This window comes from Leptopilina heterotoma, unplaced genomic scaffold, assembly GCF_015476425.1.
Source record: "Leptopilina heterotoma isolate Lh14 unplaced genomic scaffold, ASM1547642v1 Lhet_99, whole genome shotgun sequence".
In the NCBI taxonomy this organism is placed as follows: Eukaryota; Metazoa; Arthropoda; class Insecta; order Hymenoptera; family Figitidae; genus Leptopilina; species Leptopilina heterotoma.
In genome coordinates, this window is record NW_025111206.1 from 1,401,514 (window position 1) to 1,415,233 (window position 13,720).

Here is a 13,720-nt window from a genome sequence, read left to right on the forward strand (position 1 = left end):
TTCTATTCTAGAAATTTGTTGATTAAATTTTCTTCTATAATTCTATTCGATAATTTTTTTTCTAGTATTGTTCATTACATTTTTTTAAATTAATAAATTTTAAATTTCGATTTTTTTTCTATATAATTTTGTTGATTGAATTTTTTTTTTCTATAAATTTTTTCAATGAATTTTTTTTTTCATTAAACAATTTTTTTTATTATGTAATGAATTCGGAAATTAATAAAAAATTGAAAGACAATTTTAAATTACGTAATGTATACATAAAAATAAGAAGACTTATTTTTAATGTCAAGAGAGAATTTCTTGTTGTCATTTTTATGTATAATTCATAAATAAAAATCCCATTTGAGAAAGAATGAGAAAAAAATTTAATTAGTAGGGAAGAAATTTTTTGGGGGCAAATCACTTTCAAATCGAAAACTACTTCTTCTACTTATTCTTGATTCGGGTTTGAGAATTTTATTCTCATATTTCGGTGCTATTTTATTTTCCAATGGGGCATCTTCGGGTTGCTCTTTTTTCTCCTCCTCGTCCTTTGGGGCGATTTTATTTTCAAATTTTACAAATGTCGATCCTGGCCAACCGGGCCAGACAAATGGTGGTTCGTCAATTATTTCGTGAACCTCGTAAGTGTTGCCTTGAGCTAAAAAATTTTATGACAATTTTACTAAAAAATCTACTTCGATTTTAATTTTTAAATTTAGTAAACATTTTTTTTGTATTTGGAATTTTTTATTAATTGATATTTTAATTCTTCTTAATTAATTTTTGTAATCCAATTAATTGGTATCAATTTTTATTCGGTTTAATTCGTATTAATTTTTATTCAAATTAATTCGAATAAATTTTTTTCGAATATTACTTTTAATTCGTAACAACTTTTATTCGAATTATCATTATTCGAATTAATTCGTGTATCAACTTTTAATTGAATAATTTTTAAACCAAATAATTCCTATCAATTTTAATTCAAATTAATTTGTACCAATTTTTATTTTAATTAATTCGTATTAATTTTTATTCGAATTTATTCGTATCAATTTTTATTCGAATTAATTCGATTCAATTTTAATTCGAATTAATTAGTATCAATTTTTATTTACATTTATTGGATTCAATTTTAATTCGAATTAATTTTTACTTTCATTAATTAGATTCAATTTTGATTTGAATTAATTTTTAAATTTTTATTCGAATTAATTCGTATCAATTTTAATTCGACTTAGTTTTATTCGTATTAATTCGTATCAATTTTTATTCAAATTAATTTGTAGTCAATTTTTTGCTAATTAATTTGAATTTTAAATAAAAATTGATAGAAATTAGATAGATAAGAGTTATAATTAAAATTCTTTAGTACTAATTAAAAATTATTAATGATCTAATTCATAAACTTTAAATTATTGAATTTAAATTAAATTAAAATCTAATTAATTTGCAATTAATTGTATTCGTGAATTTAGTAAAATTAACAGAATAATAAATAAAATAAATAATAACAAAAAAAAGAAAAATTTCTTGGTTAAAGTTAATAAAACAGTAAAAAATTTGTCAACAAATAAATCGATTACGAAAATTGGAGCAAATTACCATGACTTCCATGAATGGGTCGACTGATATGTCCAATGTGACTCACGTGAGTGCCATGACCACCGAAATTTCCAAGACCATGACTTCCCGAAATTCCATAATGACCAACCAAATGATTATTCAATCCCAATTGTTCCTTTTTATGATAATATTTCTCCTTTTGAAATTGAAGTTTTTTTTTCCTCAATTCTTCTTTTTGCAATTTTTGAATTCTCATTTGCTCCTGTTTTTCCAATAATTTCTCCTTCTTTAATTTTTGTCTTTTTAATTTCTCCTCATGAATATCATGTCGCTTTTGTGGATTACGATTTTTCACTAATTTCTCCACAGCCTGCAGTGTGGTGATGGGAATCTGAAAAATAATTTTTTTCTTTCTTTAATAAATTTTAGACAAATTTATTTTTCAACAATTTTATTGTATTTATTTATTTATTTATATGTATTTATGTTTCTCTTATTTTTACTTTTTTACATTTATTTAATTTTCTTTTTTATTTTTGTATTTTTTTATAAAGAATAAAAATTTTTTCCAAGTAAATCGAGTTTTTCATTTTTTGAAAATAAATTGTTGCAAATTTTTTTTTTTTACAAATTTTTCTTATTTATTAATTTATTGAAAATTGAAATTAAAATGAATTTATTAAAAAACTAAAATAAATGAATGAAAACTTGTAAATGTTCGCAAATTTTTTTTTTCACAATTTTCTATAATATATTATAACAATATTTCATTACAAACAATAAAAATGTATTCCAAGTAAATCGAGAGATTTTCTTTCTTTCCTTTTTTCCACTGGAAATTACTTGTACAAAAGAAAAAAGAAAAGCAAAAAAATTTCTAAATCATTAGGCATATTAAATTAAATGACAAACAGAAAGTGAATGAAGCGTAATTCTCACCTTGAAGACATTATCGATGGTTTCACTATTTTCTGGTGAAAAAGCTTGAACGGCCGCGGCAGTTTGTTTAATGGCAGTAATTGGTATCTGTAAATTTTTATAATAATAAATTTCAAACGTCGAATGCGAAGTTAATTAAATAAAAGGTATTTTAGTTTACAAGAATAAATGCGGAGCAAAAAAAAAGAAAAGAAAAAAGAGGGAGAAAAGAGAAAAAAGAGAAGAAAAAAAAGAGAACCAAAGATAAGAATTAAATTAAAGAAAATTTTGCGAGTCTTAGGTTAATTAACTTACATTAAATACACTATCGATCACTGCCCCATTTTCTTGTGAAATACCAGTTTGACGCTTGAGCCTTGCACTGTCGACTATCTAAAAAAGGGAGGGTATTTTATTACACACATGTTACGATTCATTTCACGTGTGATGAATACACTTTTAAAAGAAATAAAAAAAAAAAAAAAAACAAGAAACAAGAAGTGTAAAAAAGAAAAACGCGCATCGCGCAATTTTTCGGTTACTATATATACAACACTTTCAACCAAATTTGGAGCAGGAGAATCTCGTAGGCCTTCAATATTCTGATGTATGTTTGTATGATGTTTGCTTTCACTCTCAATTCCTTTACATTTACAAGCAGATGATTACAATTTTTTTTTCCTCTCCTTTTCCCTTGCGAAAATTTGTAACAAGTTCACGTAATCAGATATAGGCGAAAAAAATTATTACACATAAACGAGTGTCATAAATGTTTTTTTTAAGTGTTTTAAGTTTTTGAGAAATTTTTTTAAGAGAAAAAACAAAAAAGTAAAAGGAGAAAAAACTAAAAATATGAATAAATAAAAAGAGGAAAAAAAGAAAAAAAGAAGATAAAAATGAAAAAGAAGAAGAAGAAAAAAGAATTTAAAAATAAGAAAATTATAATAAAACCGTAGATGGTTTTATAGGGTCCATTAATAGAAGGTAAACTAGGTACTTGAAAATAATGTGCCATAAAGACTGAATAAAAAAAAATGTTGTTCCTTTGCCTTTTTTGAAATTTGACATTATTCCAAGAAATCTGTACCATCTTTTTTGTATTCTTTTTAAATTATTTATTATTAACTGTTTTGCTTATCAGTTTTTTCGAAATTTTTTTTATTTTTTGTTTCTTTTGCTGTTTTTAATTTTTTCTTTACTTTCTTCCAATTATTTCTCTATATTTTATTTTCTTCTATTTTTATTCTTTTTTTCTGTTCTCTTTTTTTCCTTCTTTCCTTCATTTTCTTTTATTTTCTGTTCCCTTATATTTTTTATTTTCTATTTTCTTATTTCCTTTTATTTCGTATTTCCATCCATTTGGTGATTTTCTTCGATTTTTCATTTTCTTCTATTTTCTTATCGCCTTTTATTTTTTCCTATTTTCCTATTTCCTACTATTTTTTATTTCCTGCTATTCTTTTTATTTTCTTCCATTTTTTAAATTTTTTCTCTTTTTTTATTTCTTTTACTTTATCTTCTCTTTTTCTATTTTCTACTATTTTTTTATATTTTTTTATTTCCTTCAATTTCTTTTTTTATTTTTTGTGGAAGAAAAGTAGAATGAAGAAAATAGGGGAAAAAATAATAAAGAAATGCTAAAATGAAACAAAGAAGTGAAGATAAAAGAAAAGAAAAAATTTTAAAGGGATAAAAAATAAATGGAAATAATAAAATAGGAAAAAACAGAAGAAAGAAATGGTAGGAAATTAAAAGATGGGAAGAAATGAAAAAATAGAAAGAATTAAAAAAATTGTAAGGAAGTAATATAAAAAGAAGAAATAATAAAAATATAGGAAGAAATAAAAATTGGAGGAAATAAAAATAATCGAAGGAAATAAAAAATAGGAGAAAATAGGAAATAGAAAAAATAGGAAGGAAATAAAAAATGGGAGAAAATAAAAAATAGGAATAAAAAAATTAAACAAGGGCAACAAACGTGACAAATAAAAAATAGAAAGAAATAAAAACTAAAAAAAATAGGAGAGTATAGAAAAATAAGAAGAATTAAAAAATAGGACTAAAAAAATTGAAGGAGAGCAACAATCGTGAAAAATAAAAAATTCTAAGGAATAGAAAAATAGGAAAAAATAAAAAATAAAAAAATGGGAAGAAATAAAAAAAATTTAGGAAGAAAATAAAAAAATTGGAGAAAATAAAAAAAATAGGACTAAAAAAATGAAGAAGAGCAACAATCGAGATAATTAAAAAAAAAGGAAGAAATAAAAATTAAAAACACTAAAAGGCAATAAAAAAAGAGGAATAAAAAAATTGTAAAAGGGCAATAATCGAGAAAAATAGAAAATTTGAAGAAATAAAAAAACAAGGGAGAAATAAAAAATAAGAAGAAATAGAAAAAATAGGAGGAAATAAAAAATAAAAAATTTAGAAAAAAGCAAAAAAATAGAAAAAAAATAAAAAAATGAAAAAAAAATAAAAAATGAGTAAATAAAATTTTTTTTTCAGTAAATTGCTATTAAAATAAAAAAAAATTCTGCTCCTCATTCCTTCTTCGGGTGGTGGTAACACTTAAATGTTTAATAGGCAGTAGAGCATCGCTATTACGCAGGAATGAAAGTTAAGCAACGATAAGTGTTTTGTTGGCCCGCATTTCGGGATTCTCTCTCATGAATTCGCAAAAAAGACCTTGGAAGATTACAAAATGTTACATTATTTTTTCGGCTTCTCATTCACTACTGTTTTATTTTATATTCTTTTCTTTTTGTTTCCTTTTTTTTTTGCTTCTGTCTCATTTTTTTTCACCACCTCCTCTCTCGCAAAAAGCTAATGATTTGATAAATCTCAGCTCCGGCCACGAAATAAATAGGCCAATTAGATATACCAACGAAAAAACAATTAATTAATTCCATAAAAAGAGCGTACGTAACGTCTATTCCCCATGGCCTTGAATCTTATTATTTAAAATGAATTCCTTTTATTCTGACGAATTGAAGAAGCAAAAAAAAAAAGAGAAAAAAAACTCATCACGTCTAACATATCCAGGAAAAGGTATCACAACATGCATAATTAAAATGCGATGATGAAAGAAATGATTAAGGAGAAAAATATACCAAAAAAAATTATTAAACTAATTTAAATCAAATATAAATAGATTTAAAAATTTTTTGTTTATTTCAAATAAAAAAAATAATTTAAGAATAAAAAATAATTAAAGAATAAAAAATAAATAAAATGTACAAAAATATTTTTAAATTTCACCAATAATAATTACACTTATTTTTATTTTCATAATAATTGACAATGGAGTTGTCCAAAAAACTAAAAAAATTTTACTTAAAATTTAGAGAAGAATACAAAAAGGGAAAAAATATTTATTTTGTAAATAAAAAGAAAAACATCGAAATAGAGTTAAAAATTTCAAAAATTGACTGAAATTTTCAAAAAGAACAGAAAAGTTCAGAAAAATATATTTTCGAAAATTAAAAAATTCGGAAATCAAAAATCCGACGTGAAATATAAAAATACAAAAATGAAAAACATTTTTCCTACTAAAGAGAAAAATAGAGTAAAAAATAAAATTCTGACTTGAAATTTTAAGACGAGCGGAGAAATTAAGGAAATTTCATTTTGGGGAATTGAAAACAAACAGAAAATTGAAATTCCCACTTAAAATTTAGGAAAAATAAAATTTTTTTTTGTAATAAAAAGAAAATCACTGGAAATAGAGTCGGAAATGAAATTTTCAATGGAAATTTTAGAAAATATGGGAAAAGATCGGAAAATTCATTTTGGAAAATTAAAAATTCGGGAAATTTAAATTCTGACTTGAAATTATGAAAAAAATGAAAAGAATAAATAATTGATTTTTGCAAACGAAAAGAAACACGAGAAATAGAGTTAGAAATAAAAATCTTTACCTAAAGTTATTAAAAAGAGAAAAAAAAATTTTTTTAAATTAATTTTTGGAAAATTAAATAATTCAGAAATCAAAATTTCATTCTGAAAGTGTTAGAAAAATAAAAAACAATTTCGGTAAATAAAAAAAAAGAACTTGAAAATTCAGTCAGAAATAAAAAAACACTTATTTAAATTTTCAAAAAGAGTAGAAAAAGTCCTAAAAAATACAGAAATAAAATATTCGACCCGATATTTAAAAAAAAAGAGGAAAAAAGAAATATTTTCCGTAAATAAAATAAAAATCATGAGAAATAAAGTCAGAAATTAAATTTTAAAAATATGATATAAGATTAGAAAATTAATTTGGAAAATTAAAAAATTGATGAAATTTTTAGTCCCGTCCTCAAATTTCGAGAAAAAATAGAATGGATCTTTTTTTTGTAAATTAAAATAAAATTACCATAAATAAAGTGGGGAGTTAAAATTCTAACTTAAAGTTTTGGAAAGAGCAAAAAAAGTCAGAAAAATTAATTTTTGAAAATTAAAAAATACGGTAATGAAAGTTCCGACTTGAAAAGTCGAAAGAAAATAGAACATTTAAGTTTTTTTGTTTATAAAAAAATTATGGAAAATAAAGTAAGAAATGAAAAATCTGACTTAAAAACACAAAGTTCCGACCAGAAATTTAAAAAAAGTAGAATATAATTTTTTTTTAGAAATGAAAATAATGACAGAAAATTTAGTCGGAAATAAAAATTCTTTCTTCAAGTTCTTAAAAGGGGGGGGAATACATTTTTGGAAAATGAAATAATACGGAAATTCCGACCTGAAGTTTAGAAAACAATAGAATAGATTATTCTTTTTTTGTAAATAAAAAGAAAATCACGAGAATTGGAGTCAGAAATCAAAATTTTTGCTCAAAGTTGTAAAAATAGTGAAAAAATTTTAAAAAATTGAACTTTTAAAAAATTAATTATTATGGAAATCAATTTTTCGACCCTTAGTTTAGAAAAATAGAAAACACTTTCTGTAAATAAAAATAAAAAACATTCAAAGAGTCAGAAATCAAAATTCTAACTCAAATTTCAAAAAAGAGTAAAAAAGTTCTAGAAATAAAAATTCAAAAATTAAATTGTAGAAAAATTCGAAAAGTCCCAAAAAAAATTCTCTTCGAAACCTAGGAAAATACGGAAGTAGAGTTAGAAATGAAAATTTCGCCCAAATTTTTTCAAAAAATCTCGGGAAAAAAAAATATTTCCTCTTTAGAAATAAAAGAAGCAAAACAAATTCCACTCGATAGTTTTCTAAAACCAACCAAGTCAGAGAAAAAAAAAAGATAAACATAAAATCCAAATTAACGATTAAAGAAAAAAGCGTGGACAATAATTTAAACAAGAATATCTCGCAATTAATGTGAATTAAAACACAGTTTGCCATTAAAGATGATTTAAACTAGAATTACCATTAAAGATGATTTTAAAATAAAAGAAAGTTTAGAATTGAGACATAAACCTGGCAATAAAAGAAATAAGAAAGTGATAATTTTAGACACAAAAGAAAAACAAAAAAGCATTTTTTTTCTCCCACTATATATACAATATACGAATTGTTATATTCCTGATTTTTTTTTTTATTTTTGCAAAGCGTCTCCTTGAGGCGTTACAGCCAGTAAAACCTTGGAATGTAAATGATGCAAACAGATCATTGCAATCTTCTTTATTCATGCATGGAGTGTGTGCGCGGTAGACGATGATCTATTTTTAAGAGTGCGAAGATGCAAAAAAGAAAAAAAAATATTAATTCATTATACATATTTGTACAAATATCTCGTCTATATATTATACAATTGTATATAAAAATACACATATATGCATATCATTAAACTTTCTCCTCAAAAAGGATAGTATAGCATATATAGCAATGAACAAATAATATCTTATCTCGAAACCCGAGCATTATGGAATCAATTTACGACTGGACCAAAATTATTCATAAATCACTGCTTTATTTTCTTGCATAACTCGAAATCAATCTAAATTTTTTGAGACGAAAAAAAAATTACAAAATAGCTCTGTATATATGCAAATTCGATGACATAAACTGATGAGTGAGATTATGCCGTAGAGAATTTTAGAAAGAGAAGTTGAAAAAAATTTTTTTCTACTTTTTTAATTATATTCTCTAGAAAAAATTTCTTACCGAGAGTCTTCAAATTTTCAATTTTCATTCATTATTACTTTTACTTTTATTGTAAGTATTTTTTCAGATATTTTTCACTCGATGACAAAATGATTATTATGATTATTTCTATTTATAATTATTTTTACCCAGTTTTATTTTATTTTCTTTCTACTTCTTTTTATTTATTTATTTTTTATGTTTTTATCCCCTCTATTTTTTATTCTTATATTTATTTTTGTCTATTTCTATTTTTCCTATTTCTATTTTTCATTTTTCCTATTTTTTCTATTTCTAATTTTTCATTTTCTCTAGTTTTTTATTTTTATTTATTTTTCCTATTTCCGTTTTTATTTTCTCTAGTTTTTTTTTATTTTTATTAATTTTCCTATTTTCATTTTTTTTTATTTTTATTTACTTTTCATATTTCAATTTTTTATTTTCTCAATTTTTTAATTTTATTTATTGTTTTCTGTTTATTTTTTGATTTTTATTTTATTTTTCAAATATGAATCATTTTCAATTTTTAATATTGATTTGTTCTTCTTTTATTTGTATTCTAAACATTTTTTTGAAATATTTTTTACTCAAACTTATATTTCTGTCTATATTTAGTTTAAATCAATTTTTATTTTATTTTATTTTTTTTTTCTCTTTTATTTTTATTTTATTTTTGAAAAACGAGACATTTTCAATTTTTTTTTCATTCTTACTACATTATTTTTATTCAAAATATTTTTTTAAGATATTTTTTACTGAAGGATAAAAATTTTTTACTTTATTATGCTTATTTTTCATTTATATATTTACTTTTCCTCAATTAAATAAATAAATTTTTATTCTACTGCACTAATTTTAAAAATCTATTTATAATATAAATGGAACAATCAAATAAATAAATAAAAAATATTTTCAGTTTTCAATTTTGATTCATTCATACATTATTTGTATCCTAAATACTTTTTCCCGGTATTTTTTACTCCATGATAGAATTTTTTTAGAGAATAATTATTTTTATTTACATCTAGTTTTGCTAAATTTTTATTTACATTTATTTCTAGTGTCTACTCATATTTTAAAACCGAAACATTTTTAATTTTTATTTATTTTTGAATTATTTGTATTCTAATTTATTTTCCATTATTCTTTAAACTCAAAGATAATTTTTTTTTACAGAATGATTCTTTTTATTTACATTTATCTTTGCTCAATTTTTACTATAATTTCTTTTTACAAATTTTTTCAATATGAATAATTTTTAATTTTGCTTAATTCTTACTTATTTGCATTTTTAAACATTTTTTAAAAATATTTTTTACACAATAATATTTTATTACTTAATCACAAAATATTTTTATTATACTAATTATTTCAATCACGAATAATTTGCAATTTTTAATTTTGATTTTGTTCTCACATTATTTTTATTTTTAAACGTTTTTTTCTAAATATTTTTTTTACTTAAAAATAAAATTTGTTACTCAATGTTAAAATATTTTTACTTAATTTTAATTCACTCACTTTTCAAGTACGAATAATTTTCAATTTTGCTTCACTTTTACATTATTTTTATTATTTTATTATTTTTATGCGAAATATTTTTTTTTAGAAATTTTTTCATCAACGACAAAGTTTTTTTTACTCAACGACAAAATATTGTTATTATTTTATTATTTTACATTCATTTATTTAATAAATATTTTATTTATTTATTTATTTATTATTCATTTACTTATATTTATTATTAATTGTTTTATTTAGTTACTTGTTTATTTATTCACTTATTGATTATTAATTTTTCTTTAGTTATTTGTCTATTTATTTATTTCTTTATCCATTTAAATAATAAATTTCTACTCATTCTTCAGTTAAAAATTCGTCACTATCACCATTTTCCATCAATTTGTCATTCGAAAACTATTTTTTCCCAAATAATTAAAAAAAATAATAAAATAAATAAAAAATAAATAAAATAAAACAATCTCAACATAAAAATCAAAATAATTACCAGGTAAATTAATTATTAATAACGGATGTTCAGTAAAAAGAAAAAACATTAAAGTTCGAAGGCCAAGAGTCTCTATAATGTTTATGAACACTTTTTTTTTCTCCTAATAGCGACACTTTTTTTTTCTATACACCGCACCAGCATTTAGCGATAAATTTAGAAAACAATTAGTTACACTACACTTGAGGAGGCACTGCATTAAATTCAAAAAACAATTACGAAACATTGTTATTGTCACATTCTTATAGAAAAAAAAATGGAAAAAAAAAAAAAATGTTGTGCATTGTTTACCTTGTGTTTCAAAATAATCACTTTTAACCGACATCGTATCGTTTGACAGAGTGAATTGCTGTAACGATTTGTAGAAATTTTCATTGAATAGTGAATAATTTTCCATACCAAAGTCACTGGCAAATTGTTTCTCTGTTCGAATTTATTATCAACAATTTTTTTTTTCTTTTATTCTCATTTTGTTATCTCTATTATCTCTATTATTATTTCTATTCTCTCTATTTTTTTTGCACTTCCGTCTCAATTGTTTTTTTAAATTAATTTAAATTTTTTTTCTATTAAAAATTTTTTTGAATTTAATCATTTTTTTGTAATTAAATAATTTTTTATCTATTAAAAAAATGTTATGCTGTAATTAAAAATTTTTTTCCACTAAAAAATGTTCTCTAATTAAAACTTTTTCTCTATTAAAAAATCTTCTTCTCTAATTAAATTTTTTTCTCTATTAAGAAATTTTCTTTTCTAATTTTGTCTAATCTCTTTTTAAAAAAATTATTTCCCTCTTAAAAAGTTTCTTCTCTTATTTCTTTTCAAAAAAAAAATTTTTTCTCTATTCAAAAATGGTCTTTTGTAATTAAAATTTTGTTATTTGCAGAAATTTTCGCTTCCTCCTAGAGGAATAATTTTTATTCCTACTTTCAAATCTTTTGTATTTGGAGACGTTTTTCTTTGCAAATAATAAAGAAATAAAAAAAAATAGTTCCCCTTAGGAACTATTTTTATTTCCACTTTCAAATTTTTTGTATTTAGAGAATTTTTGCTTTAGAAAAATAATAAAAAAAAATAAAAGAAAAAAAAAATTTTTTTTTAATTCAAAAATATTTTTTAAAATAAAAAAAATTTTCTGCTGGTTAAAAGTGATTGAAAAATTTTTTTTTCTGTTTGGTAAAATAAAATGTGAAAAAAACTCACCCCAGATGAAAATATGGCAATTAATGCCAATAGTATTTTCAAATAAACCATTTCCAAAAAAAAAAAAAAATTAATTGCAATGAGAATTATTATATCACTAATTGAGAAACGCAATCGCCAAAAGCGATGCGACGATTGGCGCGCGGAACGAAGAACCTGTCTATAAGGGCTGGCAGAAACCAAGTCCCACGCTAACCCCTCCGTTCAATTCCCCGAGTTCTCCGATTGGATCCTCGATGAGAGAAGCTTTCTACAAGAACGATGCGGCGACGTGTATCTCCTTTAATTTTTTTTTAATTGTTTCAGCATTTTTTTCACGCCAGTTGAAAAGAGGCGTTGGTCGACCTCGTGTTTGTGTTTGTGTATGTGTGTTTGTTATATATGTTACATAAACGAAATGCAGCCCCCTCGAGCAATATTAAAACCACGCGTTCAATTCTCTTTGATATCATTCCACGCACTCAATGATGTCACACACATACAATATACAACGTATGGCTAATGAAAAATACTGACCTTTCTTTATAATCCTACCGAAAATAATTTAATTAATTCACTCTCGCTTTCGTCTTTGTATATCAAAAAAGAAACGAGTTTTATTTTTCCTCTTTCTTATTCTCTCGTCATGCACATAATATTTCCAGTTAACTTCTTGTCAATAAGATTCCTATATATACACATGGAAAAATAAATTGAAGAAAAAATTTTTTAATTTATCTATTTTCAGGTGGTGAAAAAAAATTTAATAAATAAATTAATAAAGTATAATTAATTCAATGTGAATGTAAATGAATTAAATTTATACACTGCAAGCAAATAAATAAAGTATACTCCATGCAAGTAAATAAATAAAATTTCTACGAATCGAGAGAATAAATATAAATTTACACGATTCGTGAGGAATAAATAAAAAATTTATACGATTTGAGTTAAAAATTAAAAAATGGACACGATTTGAGTGAATGAATTAAAAAATTTTACGATTTGAGTAAATAAATAGAAAAAAGTAACGATTTGAGTAAATAAATAAAAAAATAAAAACAATTTGAGTAAATAAATAAAAAAAAATAATTTAAATAAATAAAAAAGTTCAAAATTTTCAGTCACGATTTGAGAGAATAAATAAAAAAATAAGTCACGATTTGAGTCAATAAATAAAATATTTGTACGATTTGAGTAAATAAATAAAGAATTCATACAATTTGAGTCAATAAATAAAAAAAATTTTAACAATTCGAGTGAATAAATTAAAAAATAAATACGATTTAAATAAATAAAAAAATTACAAATTTACAGACACGATTTGAGAAAATAAATAAAAGAAAAATTAAACTCGATTTGAGTCAATAAATAAAAAAATTGTACGATTCGAGTGAATAAAAAAAAATAGACACGATTTGTGTAAATAAATAAAAAAATAGATATGATTTGAATTAAAAAAATTTTTAATTTACAGACACGATTTGAGAAAATAAATACAAAAATTAAACACAATTTGAGTCAATAAATAAAAAATTTGTACGATTCGAGTAAATCAATTAAAAATAGACTCGAGTTGAGTAAATAATAAAAAAATTCAGACGATTTTAGTAAATAAATTAACAATTTGTACGATTTGAGTCAATAAATAAAAAAATACGATTTGAGTAAATAAATGAAAAATTGGTAACGATTTGAGTAAATAAATAAAAAATTTGTACGATTTGAGTAAATAAATAAAAAATTTGCAGACACAATTTGAGAGAATAAATAAATAAAAAATTTGTAAGATTCGAGTAAATAAATAAAAAAATAGACTCTATTTGAGTAACTAAATAAAAAATTGGTAACGATTTGAGTAAATAAATTAAAAACTTGTAACGATTTGAGTAAATAAATAAAAAATTGGTAACGGTTTGAGTAAATAAATTAAAAACTTGTAACGATTTGAGTAAATAAATAAAAAATTGGTAACGATTTGAG

At 22.2% G+C, this 13,720-nt stretch overlaps 1 protein-coding gene across 1 annotated transcript; it reads right to left on the reverse strand.

Annotated features, from left to right (window-relative positions):
* Window positions 1-132: 132 nt before the first annotated feature.
* On the reverse strand, window positions 133-11,918 carry LOC122512474. The gene is made up of 5 exons (XM_043628317.1): window positions 11,759-11,918; window positions 2,788-2,865; window positions 2,494-2,580; window positions 1,594-1,945; window positions 133-646 (listed from the first exon to the last, which is right to left on the reverse strand). Exons 1-5 carry the CDS (start codon window positions 11,807-11,809, stop codon window positions 372-374), a joined length of 843 nt encoding a protein of 280 aa, XP_043484252.1. The 5' UTR covers window positions 11,810-11,918; the 3' UTR covers window positions 133-371.
* Between the last annotated feature and the right edge of the window lie 1,802 nt (window positions 11,919-13,720).